At 40.6% G+C, this 19,521-nt stretch overlaps 1 protein-coding gene and 1 long non-coding RNA gene across 2 annotated transcripts; both read left to right on the forward strand.

Moving 5' to 3' along the window:
* Nucleotides 1-7,006: 7,006 nt before the first annotated feature.
* Nucleotides 7,007-8,583, forward strand: LOC128204229 (uncharacterized). The gene is made up of 3 exons (XR_008256131.1): nucleotides 7,007-7,089; nucleotides 7,268-7,357; nucleotides 8,487-8,583. It is a non-coding gene; the product is annotated as an uncharacterized LOC128204229 (long non-coding RNA).
* An 89-nt stretch (nucleotides 8,584-8,672) lies between these two features.
* On the forward strand, nucleotides 8,673-19,521 carry LOC128204336 (uncharacterized). The gene is made up of 8 exons (XM_052905751.1): nucleotides 8,673-8,676; nucleotides 9,320-9,419; nucleotides 12,199-12,376; nucleotides 13,311-13,467; nucleotides 15,465-15,635; nucleotides 15,783-15,899; nucleotides 16,644-16,705; nucleotides 19,267-19,521. The coding sequence occupies exons 1-8, from the start codon at nucleotides 8,673-8,675 to the stop codon at nucleotides 19,480-19,482; spliced, it is 1,005 nt and encodes a 334-aa protein (XP_052761711.1). The 3' UTR covers nucleotides 19,483-19,521.

A 19,521-nucleotide genomic window follows, 5' to 3' on the forward strand; every position in this document is an offset into this window, starting at 1 on the left:
GAAAATTTGTTTGTAAATTAATATAAGTAGTTCTTAATTGATGTTACATTCAGTGCTTGCTGTTAATTGATAATGTAATTAAGATTAAACTGAACTTACAAACATATCAAGTGGGCAAGGGAATTTCACAGAAAATTGTGTGTTCATTTCTTGACATAACATTAGCAATCCTGAGATTTTCTTCAGATTTTTTTCATTCTTATAGGTTAACACTGGTAAATGTTATGAAGAATGTGTTGGAGATTGAACTCCAAGCACTTGTTGACCACATATATTAGTTAAATGTCTAGGTTTTAGTCTTGAGAAATAGCTAGTCTAAAGGGTACACATTTTTTGTGCTCATGACTATCAGATAAGTAATGTTTATTTGACAGAACACTGAAGTACTTAATCGGACTAAAGGGTCTTTTATATTGATCATATCTGGTCTTTTTCTGTTACTAACTAATGGGGCTTTATTGTTGTTGTTTTTTATAAATGATGTCCAATTTTCCAGGCAACCATGATGTTTTACAAGAAGAAAGGGTACTCGAAAGCAAATGTAGAGGAAATGTTCAATAAAGATAAATACAAACTTTGGATCAATATTCATTAAAAATAATTATGCATTTTTTATTACACCCTGAGAAAATATCTTTGTCAGATTCTATACAGAAAACACTTTAACCTGTCAGTCTATCTGCCTGCCCAACCTAAACTGTAAATTCTAGTACACAAAAAAATGGCTCCATAGTTTGTGTAGGAATAATTTCTAGTGATATCTCTAGTAGTATGTGGAAATATCTGTTTTGGTCTGTGTATTCCTAGGTCTTTAGAAATAGTCTGATACTAAGAATTTTCTTCTTTATTAGATATGAAGTAAATGAAAATGAAAAGTAATAAAGTAAATAAGATATGATCGTTTTTGAATATTATTAATCAATCATAACAGTTATGTTCTGAAAGTCTCAATCCCAATCTAATCTTCATGTTTCATGTCCAACTGGTGTGAGGCGCACTAAGGAGGAGATGGAGGTCATCATGTACAGGGAGTTTAAGAGTTATCGAAAGTACAAACCACCAAAGTGAATCAATTTCATGATTCATGTCGTAATTTCGCTTTTTTTACGGACAGTGAAACTCAACAAGGATTTTAACCAGTTAGTACTTTCAAACCTCACGCTTGCCAGGCACCAAAAATATTAAAAGAATGATGGTTTATGCATTATTTTCAGTGAAATCATTTTCATTTACAATTCATATAACTGCTTTAATATACCAAAAAGGATAAATAAATGTCGAAAACAATGCTTCTTAAGAAGGATACCGAGTTTTACTTTAAGAAAAGTGCTGAAAACACGATATTTCTACCTTATGAGACGATAGTAGATCGCACTAAATCTTTTAGCACTCACCTATCAATTAATATTTGTGCGTGTTCAGCTATTAAATACAAGGTTACAATCTTGTTATCAGTAATAAATAATTTTCATAAATGCATTATTTAGTAAGTTTTTAAAGGTATATTTTTATATACATGCTGCAACACCACAATAACTTTCTGTAAAACACAACAGTTGCCATTAGTTATACAACACTCCACGTTCGATATAAAGAACACAACAATTAATACAGTCAAAACTCGCTATGTCGAAGTCGTTTGGACCTCGGGAAATATTTCGAGATAACGAACATTCGATATAACCGACATACAAAACATATCTAACTAAATTCAAAAATAGTCGAAAAAAAGTTCGACATAACCAGAACATCGAGATAACAGATTTCGATATAGCGAGTTTCTACTGTAACTTGAAATTATGAGTGTCACCATAAGTAGTTTGCACGTCTGTATTTATGGTTATCAAATTGCCATGGCAACAAAACTCGTGTATATAGGGGTTGTAATGATTGTTCCTTTTACATATTAAAACTTTTAATATGTAAAAGGAACAATTATTAAAACCCCTATATACACGAGTATTGTTGCCATGGCAATTAATTTTACTACTCGTTGCCATCCCTAATTAAAAGCAATTGCTTACATGTTACGCGTATCATAAAAAAACCCCACTTAAAACAAATTTTGGTTCATCAAATGTCAGAACAGAAAAATACATTTTGTTTAGACTTGAACAAAGTCCATTGTCTGCAGTGGATACATTGTTTTCATATCATTGTTCAATGTGTATGACAGAAGTATACGAATGCTATGCTACTATGATACATACAATATATTCATATGTATGAGCATACAGTCGAACCTCAATGGCTCGAACTCCAATGGACCGACGCAAATATCTCGAGCCTCGAAAAAATCGGGCCAACCGGGAATTCTTACATTCAGTATAAAAATCGGTCCTATTTATCCAGTTTGACCCAACGAGGAATTCGAGCAATGCGAGTTCGAGCCAACGGGATTCGACTGTATACAGGTAAATTGGAGTAATGATTTGGGATGAATGAAGAATTGCTATCATTCAGCAGGTAATAATGTGATTCATTTATAATCACTTACTTCTTTAACGTACAATACAAGCTTAATTAGTGCATTAATGTCACATGTTTTCAATTCTAAAATGTACAAAACTATACACTTAAGGATGTGTAAATTAAAAATGTTAGACGTATTTCTTTCTTAAATAAGTATAACGAGTTTTATACTTTACAATTTACAAAATATGTATTTATTGGGTTGAGAGAAGTCTAGTGGTATATATAGGTGTTCGCCTTTCTTCCAAGAGATTGTTGGTTCGATCCTTACCAGGCGTACTTTCTCATGAACTCTCCAAAAGGTCACAATACTGGTTTCTGCCTAGATAACGGACTCGAGAGTGATCTTATTACCTATCAAATTTTGTCACAATCGACCTTAAATAAATTAGTATAAACCAATATATTTCTCTGTAAAAAAACTCTTTATTTTTTCCAGCGAATGCAGACAATTGCACCATACATCTTCTTCCGAATACATTATGCACCATTTAATTGTAACCACGCCCCCCCCTCCCTCCCAGGTCCGGGGGTATACCGGGGATAGCCGAGGAAAAGGGCCGTGTTTTTACCTTTCAGGTGGCCCCGCAGTGCCGGGTGAATGCGGTGGTTTTGCTTCGCTTTAAATATAGCGGGGAATGGGCCTTACCTAGGGTCACTGGGGTTCGGGGGCATTTGGCGGGGATTTTACCATCTGTTCGTCCGCTATTCCCCGGACCTGGGGGGCCGTGGTTACACTTGACTAGTGCATTATCTAGTCAGTACAATGAGGTGTGACGTCATGTTATTACTTATTTTCTATACCGTTCTTTCAAAATTAAACTCGGTATCCTTCATAAAAAGCATCATTCATCCTTTTTGGTATTTTTTAACATTTTTTTTTATAAATTGTGGTAAATCTTATTTGGGAGTAAGAGTGCATCTTTAAGCGCCACACTATAACAGTGCTGTAGAGAGTACCCTAATGTTTGTCATACTGCAGGTCAGCTAAGAGTACACACTTTTCAAAAATGACAAAGTCCTGGTTATGAACTCACTTTTAATACTATGCATGAATCACCAGAAACAGAAATGAAAAAAGAGAACTTTGCTTGCAGACGAGAATGATCGCCCGTTAGTGAAGGAGCACAAGTCAACAACTATTTTGGTGTGATAATTATAGAAAAAAATGGATATGGGCTGTTAGTCATAACATTCGTATTAAGCTGTGGGAGTTATCTCGCAACTACTTTAATTTAATGTTCAACATCTTTTACACGTCGACAAAAAACTCCACTGTGATGAAAAACAAGTTCTTGTAAGACGTACTCGAAAACAAGAGTAGACAACAAGGCTCTTTCTAGTAGGTACAGGTAATATATACATGTGGTGTCAGAGTGAGTGTATTTAAATAATCTTGGTCATTGACTGTGAGTCATGTCGTATCCAAACCTTTGTTAAATGACCAATTTCTAAACACTCAATTAGCTACACATTTATCTTATTGTTTACATATTTATTATTCGAACAGAAAAAAGGTCAGGTTTATTGGAATGGAAACGTCATTTTAACCGTGTAAATCTTGTAAAACATATACACATGGTTAACTTTGTAAACCTGATAGCCTTGTAATCCGTATTCACATTTCAAATGTGTACGCGTTGTTAACCATGTACACCTGTAAAGCTTTCAAACCTTGTAAATCACGTCAAACTTGTTGACCGAGTAAACCTTGTTGACCACGTAATCCTTCTCAAGTGTGTAAACATTGTTGACCATGTAAACCGTGTTGACCGTGTAAACCTTGTTGACCATTTAAACCTTGTTGGCCATTTAAACCTTGTTGACCATTTATACCTTGTTGACCATTTAAACCTTGTTGACCATGTAAACCGTGTTGACCATGTAAACCTTGTTGACCATGTAAACCTTGTTGACCATTTAAACCTTGTTGACCATTTAAACCTTGTTGACCATTTAAACCTTGTTGATTATGTAAACCGTGTTGACCATTTAAACCTTGTTGACCATGTAAACCTTGTTGACCATGTAAACCGTGTTGACCATGTAAACCTTGTTGACCATGTAAACCTTGTTGACCATTTAAACCTTGTTGACCATTTAAACCTTGTTGACCATTTAAACCTTGTTGATTATGTAAACCGTGTTGACCATTTAAACCTTGTTGACCATGTAAACCTTGTTGACCATTTAAACCTTGTTGACCATGTAAACCTTGTTGACCATTTAAACCTTGTTGACCATTTAAACCTTGTTGACCATGTAAACCGTGTTGACCATGTAAACCTTGTTGACCATTTAAACCTTGTTGACCATTTAAACCTTGTTGATTATGTAAACCGTGTTGACCATTTAAACCTTATTGACCATTTAAACCTTGATGACCATTTAAACCTTGTTGATCGTGTAAAACTTGTGGACCGTGTAAACTTTGTTGACCGTGTAAACTTTGTTGACAGTGTAAACCTTGTTAACAGTGCAAACCTTGTTGACCGTGTAAACCTTGTTGGCCGTGACCGTGTTGACCATGTAAACCTTGTTGACCATTTAAGCCTTGTTGACCATTTAAACCTTGTTGATTATGTAAACCGTGTTGACCATTTAAACCTTATTGACCATTTAAACCTTGATGACCATTTAAACCTTGTTGATCGTGTAAAACTTGTGGACCGTGTAAACTTTGTTGACCGTGTAAACTTTGTTGACAGTGTAAACCTTGTTAACAGTGCAAACCTTGTTGACCGTGTAAACCTTGTTGGCCGTGTATACCTTGTTGACCGTGTAAACCTTGTTGACCGTGTAAACTTTATTGACCATGTACACCTTGTTGTCCGTGTAAACCTTGTTGACCGGGTAAACCTTGTTGACCGTGTAAACTTTATTGACCATGTACACCTTGTTGTCCGTGTAAACCTTGTTGACCGGGTAAACCTTGTTGACCGTGTAAACCTTGTTGACCGTGAAAACCTTGTTGACAGTGTAAACCTTGTTGGCCGTGTATACCTTGTTGACCGTGTAAACCTTGTTGACCGTGTAAACTTTATTGACCATGTACACCTTGTTGTCCGTGTAAACCTTGTTGACCGTGTAAACTTTATTGACCATGTACACCTTGTTGTCCGTGTAAACCTTGTTGACCGGGTAAACCTTGTTGACCGTGTAAACCTTGTTGACCGTGAAAACCTTGTTGACAGTGTAAACCTTGTTGGCCGTGTATACCTTGTTGACCGTGTAAACCTTGTTGACCGTGTAAACCTTGTTGACCGTGTAAACCTTGTTGACCATGTATACCTTGTTGACCGTGTAAACCTTTTTGACTCGGTAAACCTTGTTGACCGGGTAAACCTTGTTGACCATATAAACCTTGTTGACCGTGTAAACCTTGTTGACAGTGTAAACCTTGCTGAGCATGTTAACCTTGTTGACCGGGTAAACCTTGTTGACCATGTAAACCATGTTGACCGTGTAAACCTTTTTGCCAGTGTAAACCTTGCTGAGCATGTAAACCTTGTTGACCGTGTAAACCTTGTTGACCGGGTAAACCTTGTTGACCGTGTAAACCTTGTTACCCGTGTATACCTTGTTGACCGTGTAAACCTTGTTGACCGTGTAATCCTTGTTGACCGTATAAACCTTGTTGATCATGTACACCTTGTTGCCCGTGTAAACCTTGTTGACCGGGTAAACCTTGCTGAGCATGTTAACCTTGTTGGCCGGGAAAACCTTGTTGACCGTGTAAACCTTGTTGACCGTGTAAACCTTGTTGACAGTGTAAACCTTGCTGAGCATGTTAACCTTGTTGACCGTGTAAACATTGTTGACCATGTAAACCTTGTTGATAGTGTAAACCTTGTTGACCGTGTAAACCTTGTTGACAGTGCAAACCTTGCTGAGCATGTTAACCTTGTTGACCGGATAAACCTTGTTGACCATGTAAACCTTGTTGACCGTGTAAACCTGTAAACCTTTTAATCATGCAGACCTCGTTAATAATATTTACATTGTTAGCCACTTAAACCATATAAAAATTAAAACAGTTAAAAACCGTGCGCACCTTGGTGGTCATGTGAACCTTTAAACCTTGTAAACCATGTAAACCCTGTTAACCTTGAAAATTTTATACAAATGTAGTTCATATAAAACTTGCAAACCATATAAACCATTTTATCCTTGTTAACGGTGTAAACCTTGAAAACCTGTCAGCCTTGTTAACACTGTCAACCATAGACGCCTCAAAATACATAAACCTTGTAAACTATGAAAATATGGTATATCTAAAATTCCTCGTAAACACGTTAACCTTATAAAACTTGTTATCATTGTTTTTACTTCTTTTCGTTTATAAGTGTGTTTTTATATCCTTAGCTTTCATTTGAACATCATGATGCCATTCCCCTTGTCAAACAGTCACCTCTAGATGATAACAATAAGAAAGTCGCAATGTACATAGCCCCCGCCCCAGCAGTACAGTCTTGTATCACTAGCTCGGTTCCTCGTGAATTTCTTGGCGGTTGGGAAATATATCGTACATGGCCGGAGTTTCGAAGGATACGTGTAACGCAGAGATATATATGTTTGTAGAATTGGTAAAGGAATATAAACTTTGATAGGTTGAAGGTATAGAATATACACTTAAAACTGTTTAAAACTGTAAAAACAATAAGTGTGTAAAATCTCTAATTACATGTAGATTAATGAAGATTGTTTGTATGTGTAGTTACTACAAATTTACCAGTTTACGAATTTCCACTTGAGAATCATAATCAAAATAAAATCACGTATTCCATTTTATCAGCAGTGATATCCTTGGATTATAACCGCCACACAGTACTGCTGCCCGTCAAAGTGTTCAAGAGGAGGCGCCATGGACCTGTCGCTGCAAACAGTACGTTTTTCGCATCTTTTTTTTGGAAAAGAACATGACTAAGTTTGTGGATTTAACCCAGTTAAAATATAACCTGAAATCCACGAACGTCTAGAAATCTAGTCTACTACGTTGTTGAAAATTAAATAATATTTGGCATGTTTTGTTTTGCCGTCCACATGAGTTTTTGGTATAAAATGATGTTTGAAAGAAAGTTGAGGACAATTTGGGACAAGTCTGATATTGCTATTGTCTGATATCTGTAACCAGACGCTTTTTGTTTGTGTCACTGAGTATTTGATCACAAAATGACTCAAAATTTCATTTCAGACGATCAAATGAGACTATTTCATGCAGTGCTGTCTATCTGGTCACATGTCTGGCTTCTATCTGTTAACATTGGCTCCGTTTTTTTCAAGCCTGTTTTTAGTCTAATGATAAATATCCTACCGAAAACGTTTCGCGGGTGTGAACTAGATAGCTAGAACATTATCACCAACATAAGGTGGTTAACACGAAACAATTCGCAAACGTTAACAGGTTATCTTATCTTGCCTCTCATTAATATGTTAAATGTTTATTTTGAACACATGTATTATGCACCAGGCAATTGTAACTTCGCTCCCCCCCCCCTCCCCCCTCCCCCCCACACCCCCAGGTTCGAAGAATAGCGGGGAAATTGACTTTCGGTTTAGCCAGTCCCAGGTAAATACACACTGCTGGTAAAATCCTCGCCAAATGCCCCCGCACCCCGCGGACATCCTAGGTAAGGCTCATTCCCCGCTATTTTGGCTCAAAAACAAATCCACCGCATACACTCGGCACTGCGGGGCAACTGGAAGGTCAAAACATGGTCCCAGACCATGGGGTGGTGGGGATGGGGGGGGGGGGGGTCTTGCGTGGTTACAATTGACTGGTGCATTAATATGACGTTTATCAATAAGATACTCTCACTTATTAACGGCAGAGTCTGCAGTATGGCTCAGACCAATCCGGTGACTTCTGACAGTTATCGCGGCACAGTTGAAATTACCTAATAAGGAACAATGTAATATTGTCTGATTTCATTTCCCATATTAAGCAAGCCTTGGAAATTTAAATGCTTGGTATCAATCCTGATGCGAAATAAGGAATGTGTCCACCATTCCAGGCGTTACTCCTCTGCTTAGGTGCATGGGTGCAGTCCAGCGCAGCCAATACCAGGACAAGTCTAAACAACGTCACAGACAAGGCCATTCCAGTTGCTGTTCTACAAGTTATTAACAGCTCAGGGGCGATAACTGAGAGCGTTACCAGCACAGAGGAGGCACACATCCGCGTCAGGGCCTTGACTTCAATGGGTATGCTTTTGCTAGTTTGCACAGTAACCCTTAATACACAGTGACTTTAATTCAGATAAATCATACACACAAGTTATGTACATTTTTGGCATAAAGTTTGATTTCTACATGTAAAGCAAATTGTTTCTTAGCGACAGATGATACATTTATACATAACGTTGCACACCGTGACACGGCGCTACATGGCACACCGTGTCACGTCTTGACGTGACAAAACGTGACACGGCGTTACGTGGCACACCGTGACAGGTCGTGACGTGGCACACTGTGACACGGCGTTAAGTGGCACACCGTGACACGGCGTAACGTGGCACACTGTGACACGGCGTTACGTGATACACCGTGACAGGTCGTGACGTGACACACCGTGACTCGTCGCCCCTGTATAAGGTCTGATGATTTAAAGTGCAGTCAAGTCCAAACAACAGAACCAATATTCACTAACGTCTTGAGCCTGACTTTAGGTCTCTGACTCAGAAATTGAATCCTTAAACTTAACAAAACATCCTTACATTGCTTACTTATTTGTTTACGTCGGTTGTGACACGTGGTGACATAAGTAAGAAACAATTTGAAGTCATCTGATTCCTCACCCTGGAATATAGGACTGTTATAACAAAGATACTTTCGTTATTCTCACCAGAGTTCCAGTCTCCTTTCGTTAACCGCTGTTGGCACGGACCGATCATCCCGGACTCGGAAACCTTCACTGTCGCCAAGGCGCAGCAGTTTGTAGCCCATGGGTGAGTGTTGAGTCCGTTAAGAGATGGTAACATTACTTAATTGTTACTTCCATTGATAAATCAAAGCGGTTCCTGGCTTGTGTTCATGAACAGTGAATTTTCTTGTGCAAATTACTGACTTCTTAAGTATCCCTTGCGAGAAAGTAGCTCTTATACAATATAGTTTCTGCACAAAACACTGAAAACATTTATGTCGCTATTGTATCAGCTTATTTGACAAGAGTCGGAAAAAGCAAATCTCAGGTTGAAAGTCACAGGCGTAAACAAAACAAAAATCATTGCTCTGACACCCCCCCCCCCCCCCCCAACGTTTATTGATTTAATGTAAGCTGCACTCCCACAGATTGAACGTTTTGACAACATTTTTATTTTTTGTCTTGGAACGAGGCATTTTTTTGCAAAAGTCCATGGAAACAAGTGGTATAAGACTGCCGACAAAAAATTAAATCCCAGATTTATGCAGTTTTCTTAAACCGTTAGTAATGGTTTAAGCCATTTATCATTAATTTTCAACGGAAATATGCAAATCTGCGATCTGATCTTTTGTCAGCAATCTTTTATCATTGGTTGCAGATATTTACGCAAAAATTTGCTCTTTCCAAGACAAAAGATAAAAAAGTTGTAAAAACGGTAAATCTGTGAGAGTGCAGCTTTAACGTTACAAAATGTACTTGCGTTAAAATGTATGTATACTGTTGTTTTGTGTGTTTCGTATGTGTTTGTCTGTTTGAATTTTGAGCTAGTGCCTTGGCCAAAGCAATATTGGGTATTCTTGTTGTCCCGATAACTGGTGACGATGTAATGAGGGCTAGGATGAGTAGGACGACGACGACACAATCGGATGTAGGGGGTGCACCCGGCGCCTCACTAACCAATATCATAGTGAAATTTTGTGTTAATATAGGGGAAAATATTCATAGATTACACTAAACCGCATTAGGTAAGGCTAAAATATTTGACGAGTTTCTTTCCAAATTTACCCCAACCCCCTCTTCACTTGAAGACAGGGACGATGACGGAAATGAAATGGTTATATTGATATTGAAAGTGAACTTATATATCAATACGGGAAAAGATTCATACATTACAATATAATTCATTATTTTAGACTAAATATTCTTGAATAGAACCCATTCCCCCCTTGTCAAAATTTAAACCACCACTTTGGGAGGGGGCTCACGTCCGAGGTTGTTCCCCAAATCCCCCATCCCCGTTACATCATCTCCTGGAACTACCCCCTCCCCCTTCCGTTACACCACCCTCTGGATCCACCCCCTCCTCCTTCCGTTACACGACCTTCTGGATCCACCCCCTCTCCCTTCCGCAACACCACCTCCTGGATCCACTCCCTCCCGATTCCCTTACACCACCTCCTGTACCCTACCCCCTTCCGTTACACCACCTCCTGTACCCACCCCACCCTCTTCCGTTACACGACCTCCTGAATCCACCCCCTCCTCTTTCCGTTACACGACCTCCTGGATCCACCCTCTCCCCATTCCGTAACACCACCTCCTGGATCCATCCCCTCCCCATTCCGTTACACCATCTCCTGGATCTACCCCTTCCCCCTTCCGTTACACCATCTTCTGGACCCATACCCTCCCCATTCCGTTACTCCATCTCCTGGACCCCTACCCTCCCCATTCCGTTACACTATCTCCTGGATCTACCCCCTCCCCCTTCCGTTACACCAACTCCTGGATCCAACCCCTGCACCTTCCGTTATACCACCTCCTGGATCCACTCCCTCCCTCTTCCGTAACACCACCTCCTGGATCTACCCCCCCCCCTTCCGTTACACAACCTCCTGGATCAACCACCCCTCTTCCGTAACATCACCTCCTGGACCCACCCCCTTCCCCTTCCGTAACACCACCTCCTGGTTCCACCCCCTCCCCATGCCCGTTACACCATCTCCTGGATCTGCCACTCCCCCTTCCGTTACACCACCTCCTGGATCTACCCCCTCCCCCTTCCGTTACACCACCTCCTGGACCCTACCCCCTTCCCCTTCTGTAACACCACCTCCTAGACCCACCACCTTCCACTTCCGTAACATCACCTCCTGGACCCATACCCTCCCTCTTCCGTTACACCACCTCCTGGATCCTGGATCTACCCCCCCCCACCTTCCGTTACACCACCTTCTGGACCTTCCGTAACACCACCTCCTGGACCCCTGCCTTTCCGTTACACCACCACCTGGATCCCACCCCGCCCCCTTTAGTTACACCACCTCCTGGACCCGACCCCTTCCCCTTCCGTAACACCACCTCCTGGACCCATACCCTTTCGTTACCCCATCTCCCGGATCTACCCCCGCCCCTTCCATTACACCACCTCCTGGACCCACCCCCTTCCCCTTCCGTTTCAACACCTCCTGGACCCATACCCTCCTCCTTCCGTTACACCACCTCCTGGACCCTACCCCCTTCCTTACGTTACACCACCTCCTGGACCCATACCCTCCTCCTTCCGTTACACCACCTCCTGGACCCATACCCTCCCCCTTCCGTTACACCACCTCCTGGACCCATACCCTCCTCCTTCCGTTACACCACCTCCTGGATCTACCCCTGGCGACGACGACAGGGACGATGACAATAAACGATGACTTAAATAAAAATGTTTATATAGATGATGTCAATGATGGCTGTAATGCTGCTTATGATGTGTTAGGGCCTTGCGATATACATGTCTTGATATTAAATACGATAACCTTAATCGGTTTATTTAATTAAAGTTCCTTATTTCTTCGTTAACTGTCCTGTTGTAGATGTGCAGATAAAACGGGAGAAATGCTTAAACCTCTGGACGCCGCCTTCCTGTCAAATGGACCTCTTGAGATCCTCTCGCCTGCCCTCAGACTTGATAACTTGTTTAAGACCCGGCCGGGGTACACTGAAATCATGTGCGAGGTTTATATGTGTAGAGAGGATCAAGTGTGCATTTCGGTAAGTCATTGTTCCAGGGATTCAGTCCTCACCAAATCAAAGTTTCGGTAGCAACATAATGTGGAATATAATTATATCCTTCACCTTCGTAACACGTTTTCGTTTCTTTGCGAGTGTTAACAAAGTCGATTTCCATGATAATATAGGTGTGTTTCCTGAACAAAGTCGATTTCCATGATACTATAGGTGTGTTCCCTGAATAAAGTCGATAAAGTCGATTTCCATGCTATTATAGGTGTGTATCCTGAACAAAGTCGATTTCCATAATACTATAGGTGTGTTCCCTGAATAAAGTCGATTTCTATGATAATATTTTTATCATAATTGTTTTTTATGATAATATAGTGGTGTCTCCTGAACAAAGTCGATTTTTATGATACTAAACGTATATGTCTTGACAAGGAGAACGATTTTCAAAATACTTAACGTGTCTTTATTGACAACAAAAACGATTTCCATGATACTTTTGAGGGCAAAGTCGATTTCCATGATACCGAACGTGCATTTCTAAACAACATTGTGTATTTCTATGATTCTATACGTATTTCTGGACAACTAAGTCGATTCATATGATGTTTTATGTGTATTTCTTGATAACAAAGTCGATTTCCGTGAAACAATACGTGTATTTCTTGACACAGAGTGATCCAAAAGTGAACTGCGTACAGATCCACCCATCATCGGTTACCTCGATACACTTTTCGCTGAGTACCTGCATGTATGTAGTGTACACGTGATTCATAACAGGCTTTGCCCACGATTGGATCCTTTATATATCTAATTTTATTATGTGGACACCTTGCTGTAATCGTCTTATACCTACGACCCACCCATTCCATGATTCACCATTCACCTTACGAATAGAAGTTGAATAACGGAATGGATCAGCCGCGTGTATCCCAGGAATTATGCTAGCTATGGATTTTTCTTACAGGAATGCCCCTATCGCAAATATGATCACTTCAAGATGGCGAAGGATGCTTTACAAGTAAACGTCACTGCACTGTTGTTTGTGGAGAAAGGTGTTGTGACGTCAAAACCAGCCGCCAAAGACGAAAAAGAAGTTGACAATGGGATCATTTTCGGGAAAGGTAAGAAGGAGTGATTATAATATCTATGATAGTTTTGAATATGTCGATAATTCCGAGTGAATAATGATGCTGTAATCCCACGTGTTGGAACTCGGTATCACGGGGGATTCAGTGACTACTCGGCACTCGAGGGTGACATACGGTATACAAGGGGGGGGGGGGTGAATGAGTACTCTGGGCTCCAGGGTACCACACGGTATTAAATTAGGCTTCAATGAGAACTAAGGACTCCATGGTGACGCACGGTATTCAATGGGCTACAAAGGAGTTCTCGGGACTCGAGGATGGCACACATGGTATCCAATTGGGGTTTAAGGAGTACCTGGGACTCGAGTGTGACATTCGCTTTGCAAAGTAGTTTCAAGGAGTACATTGGACTTAAAAGTGATACGCGGGATTCAATGGGGTTTCAATGATTACTCAGGACTTGAGGGTAACACACGTCGTTTAATGGGGTTTGAAAAAAAAACCTCAGGACTCCATGGTGACACACGGTATTCAATGGGACGCCAAGGAGTACACAGGACTTCATGGTGACATTCGTTATTCATTTGGGTTTCAAGGAGTACTCAGGACTCGAGGTGGCTCAAAGTATTCAATGGGTTTTAAAGAGTACTCAGGACTCGAGGGTAAAACACGGTATTCAATGGGGTTTTAAAGAGTACCTTAGACCGAGGGTAGCACACAGTATTCAACGGGGTTTCAAAGAGTACCCAGGACTCAGGGTAGAACACGGTATTCAACGAGGTTTCATCGAGTACTCTGGACTCGAGGGAAGCACATAGTATTCAATGTGGCTTCCAGGAATACTCGGGTCTCGAGGGTAACACTAGGTATTCAATGGGGTTTCAAGGAGTACTCAGGAATCGTGTCTTACACACGGTATTCAATGGGGTTTCAAGGAATACTCTGGACTCGATGGTAGCACACGGTATTTAATGGGGTTCATGGAGAACTCAGGTCTCAGAGTAACACACGGTAGTCAATGGGGTTTCAAGGAGAACTAAAGACTCAAGGGTAAAATTTGGTATTTAAAGGGTTTTCATGGAGTACTCTGGACTCGAGGGTGGCTCAATATATTCAATGGGGTTTCAAAGGGTACTCAGGACTAGAGGGTAAATCTCGGTATTCAATGGGCTTTCATAGAGTACTCTGGAGCCGAGGATAGCACACGGTATTCAACGGGGTTTCAAAGAGTACTCAGGACTCGGGGGTAAAACTCGATATTCAATGGGGTTTCATGGAGTACTCAAGACTCGAGGGTGGCTCAAAATATTCAATGGGGTTTCAAGGGGTACTCAGGAGGGTAAAACGAGGTATTCAATGGGACTTCAACGAGTACTCTGAGTGCGAGGATAACACACGGTATTCAATTGGGCTTAATGGAGTACTCAGGTCTTGAGGGTAGCACACGGTATTCAATGGGGTTTCAAAGAGTACTTGGGTTTCGAGGGTAGCTGATGGTATTCAATGGAGTTCAAGGAGTACTCAGAACTCGATGGTAGCACGTGGTATTCAATAGAGTTTAAAGGAGTATTCAGGTCTCGAGGGTAGCACAAAGTATTGAATTGGATTTCAGGGAGTACTCAGGTTTCAGGGGTAGCAGATGATATTTAATAGGGTTTAATGGAGTACTCAGGACTCGAGGGTAACACACGGTATTCAATAGGGTTTCAAGGAGTACTCAGGACTCGACAGTAACACACTGTATTCAATGGGGTTTCAAGGAGTAATCCGGACTCGAGGGTTACACACGGTATTCAATAGGTTTTCAAGGAGTACCCAGGACTCAAGGGTAACACACGGCATTCAAGGGAGCTTCAAGGAGTACTCTTGACTGAGGTAGCATACGGTTTTCAATGTGGTTTCATGGAGTACCCACGCTTCGAAGGTGGAACACCATATTCAATTGGTTTTCAATGAGTACTGATTTTATTATCATTTTATGAATAAAGATGTTATAACAGCGTGTACCGACATATATACATCTTATACAGGTGATAAAAAAGAAGACAATACAAGCAACTCAGATGGACAGAAGTCGTTCCTAGAGAAGAACCAGCCATACTTCCTGTTAGCCTGCTTGGGCATGGTCACTCTTATCCTGATGTGCATCGCTGCTGTCGGCTACAAGTACATCTCCTCACTGAATAACGCCAAGACAACAAGTACGGAAATGGGTATTATGTCAAACAGGCGTTTGAAGACAAAAAATTTAAGACATTTCTATAAATAATGGTCATTAAAACTTTTAAACCTAAACTGCATTTCATGATACATTTTCTACATTGTACTTTGATTCATGAAATATTTAGAAAAGAAACAGCGCGCACGGGATCATCAGGAAGGTTGCCAAGATGACGTCACCAAACACGTCATCACCCCGCCGCCGTGTTACGAAAGAGCACACGTATGGACCACTCCAGACTCACGTGCGTCTCAATAATTGTTTAATGTTATTCATATGACAACTATTTAAATACGTGTGTTTGAAAAGAGGTCTGAATATTACTAGCATCATACCATTAGCAAACAATGTCAGAAAAAGCTAAAATCTCAATTTCAACTCACTATCACTTCATATCATATTCGTATAATTTTTAAAAGCACATTTTCGCAAAGAATATGTTAATTGAAAACTTAAAACGGTCGGGAAAGGGTCGAACGAGGCGCACAAAGTTTCCCATTGTAACGGAATGTGCGGACGGCTCCCGGTGACGCACAGAGGCGCCCTTGTGCGGCCACGTGACGGCAAACAAAACTCAGGCTAACATGGTATTAAGACAAACGGTTCCGGTTCCAAAATTATTACATAAAGTGTTATTGAATAGAAGTCCTTGTTTTTGAGCAATTACTCAAGTATATTTTGGCTCTATAATTAGTTTTCTTTGAAAAATCAACAAATGTTTTTTTGTAAAGAATAAACGGATACTAGATTTTAAAAAAGAAGTTGCTGTTATTTGGAAGGATGAGCTGAGATTGAGATTTGACTTAAGTACTTTTGTTTTATCGGGGTCTGGCGATGCCGGTGTCATTTTAGTAGTCGGAGCTTCATTTACAGTTGTCATCGTGCAAACATTGATGCTTTTATATTATATGGTATAGGGTCAAATCCACTGATATTCCATTAATTCCATATTAAAAATACTGTGTTAAGGAATACACTCTGTTTACAGGCAAGTCAAATGCGTACTTCGTAGATGAAGAAGACCGGCGCTTGATTCCCTCCCTCTCCGAGGTAAGATGGTTTGTCCTGTGTATTCCACCCATCACTCTCCGAGGTGAGCTGGTTTTTCCTGTGTTTACCATCCCATCACTCTCCGAGGTAAGCTGGTTTTCCTTTGTATTCCACCCATCCCTCTCCGAGGTAAGCTGGGTTTTCCTGTGTATTCCACCCGTCCCTCTCCGAGGTAAGCTGGTTTGTCCTGTGTATTCCACCCATCTCTCTCCGAGGCAAGCTATTTTTTTCCTCTGTATTCCACCCATCTCTCTCCGAGGAAAGCTGATTGTTCCTGTGTATTCCAACCAACGCTTACCGAGGTTTGCTAGTTGTCATGTAGATTCCATCCCATCACTCTCCGAGGTAAGCTGGTTTGTACTGTTTTGCACCCATCGCTCTTTGAGGTTTGTTGGTTTGTCCTGTAGTCCACCCATCCCTCTCCGAGGTAAGCCTGGTTTGCCCTGTAGTCCACCCATCATGAGATCAGCTGTTTTTCTTGCGTATTCCACCAATCACTCTCCGAGGTAAGCTGGTTTTTCTTGTGTATTCCACCCATCCCTCTCTCCGAGGTAAGCTGGGTTTTCCTGTGTATTCCACCCATCCTCCTCCGAGGTAAGCTGGTTTTTCCTGTGTATTTCACTCATCCCTCTCCGAGGTAAGCTGTTTTTAGCTCGACTATTCGAAGAATAAGGAGAGCTATACTACTCACCCAAGCGTCGGCGTCACCCCTTGGTTAAGGTTTTGCGTGCAAGCACACATAGGTTAATATCTCAGCAACTACTTGAGGTATTGCATTGAGACTTTATACAATGGTACTCAACCATACAACCTACTTAGTTAACCAAGTTTGATAACTCTACTTTGCATTTAATGCCAATAATAGGCCTTTTTTATTTGACTTAGAAATTCTGGTTACGGTTTTGAATGCAAGCACACATAGGTTAATATCTCAGCAACTACTTGAGGTATTGCATTGAGACTTTATACAATGGTACTCAACCATCCAACCTACTTAATTAACCAAGTTTGATAACTCTACTTTGCATTTAATGCCAATAATAGGCCTTTATTATTTGACTTAGAAATTCTGGTTACGGTTTTGAATGCAAGCAAACATAGGTTAATATCTCAGCAACTACTTGAGGTATTGCATTGAGACTTGATACAATGGTACTCAACCAGCCAACCAACTCAATTAACCATTTAGATAACTCTAGTTTGCATTTAATGCAAATAATTGGCCTTTATTATTTGACTTAGAAATTCTGGTTACGGTTTTGAATGCAAGCACACATAGGTTAATATCTCAGCAACTACTGGATGAATTGCATTGAGACTTTATAAAATGGTACTCAACCATCCAATTTACTTAAATAACCAAGTAAGATAACTCTAGTTTGCAATTAATAATGGCCCCTTTTTTATTCAACATAGAAATTCTTGTTAAGGTTTTGCATGTAACCACTTTTAAGTCAATGCTTCAGCAAATACATCATGTATTGCATTGAAACTTTACACACAGGCTCCCAACCATTTAACCTTCTTATTTAATCGAGTAAGATAACTCTATCTTTCATATTATATAATTTTTGCCCCTCCATTATGCGACTTAGAAATTCTGGTTAAGGTCTTGCATGTTAGCACACAAAGGATAATATCTCAGCAACTACTTGATATATTTCAACCACCACTCTCTGAGGTAAGCTGGTTTGTCCTGTGTATTCCATCCTATCCCTCTCTGAGGTAAGCTGATTTGCCCTGTGTATTTCATCCTATCCCTCTCTGAGGTAAGCTGGTTTGTCCTGTGTATTCCATCCTATCCCTCTCTGAGGTAAGCTGGTTTGCCCTGTGTATTCCATCCTATCCCTCTCTGAGGTAAGCTGGTTTGCCCTGTGTATTACATCCTATCCCTCTCTGAGGTAAGCTGGTTTGCCCTGTGTATTCCATCCTATCCCTCTCTGAGGTAAGCTGGTTTGCCCTGTGTATTCCATCCTATCCCTCTCTGAGGTAAGCTGGTTTGCCCTGTGTATTCCATCCTATCCCTCTCTGAGGTAAGCTGGTTTGCCCTGTGTATTCCATCCTATCCCTCTCTGAGGTAAGCTGGTTTGCCCTGTGTATTCCATCCTATCCCTCTCTGAGGTAAGCTGGTTTGCTCTGTGTATTCCATCCTATCCCTCTCTGAGGTAAGCTGGTTTGTCCTGTAAGGTATTCCATCCATCTCTCTGGTTTGTCATGTATTTTTTTAATCATGTGGTGTCTAGTATCCCATGATATCAACGTTTAAGAAAGATCTTGGCTACTAGTATATTAATTTGTATTATATATTATACAAGGCTAGAAATTAGATCACTAGTTCGAAAATAAGACCGCATTGTTTACAGCAATAAAGTCAATAGTTGTATGATCAAATTTCAGTCTTATCTATGCTTGATTTTCTTTTTTTTTTCTTTTTAAATAAAACGGGTATTTTTGTGTGTCAGCTTTAGATAGCGATTAAAAGTTACCATTTGAATTAAATAACGTCCTAAATACGAGATTGGGTCGAGATGAATATAAATATATCTTTCATTTTCCGTTAGGTTCATTCACCAAGGCGGCAAATTGAATATCACCATGACGCCATCCGATCTCCGAGACGTGACGAGCTTTACCCGGAAATGAGGGAGTTACGCAGGTCCCCACCTCGTCACCATGATGACTCGGGCAGACGTCTAGTCGAGCAGGGAACCAACGAGATTCTGGGAGCAGCTCTTTCAGAATATTTCGAGCACCGAGGAGTGCATGTTCGGAAATGACTGTTTATCATCGATGACCTGTACTTGTATGTTTTGTGA

Source organism: Mya arenaria, chromosome 10 (assembly GCF_026914265.1).
Source record: "Mya arenaria isolate MELC-2E11 chromosome 10, ASM2691426v1".
Classification (NCBI taxonomy): Eukaryota; Metazoa; Mollusca; class Bivalvia; order Myida; family Myidae; genus Mya; species Mya arenaria.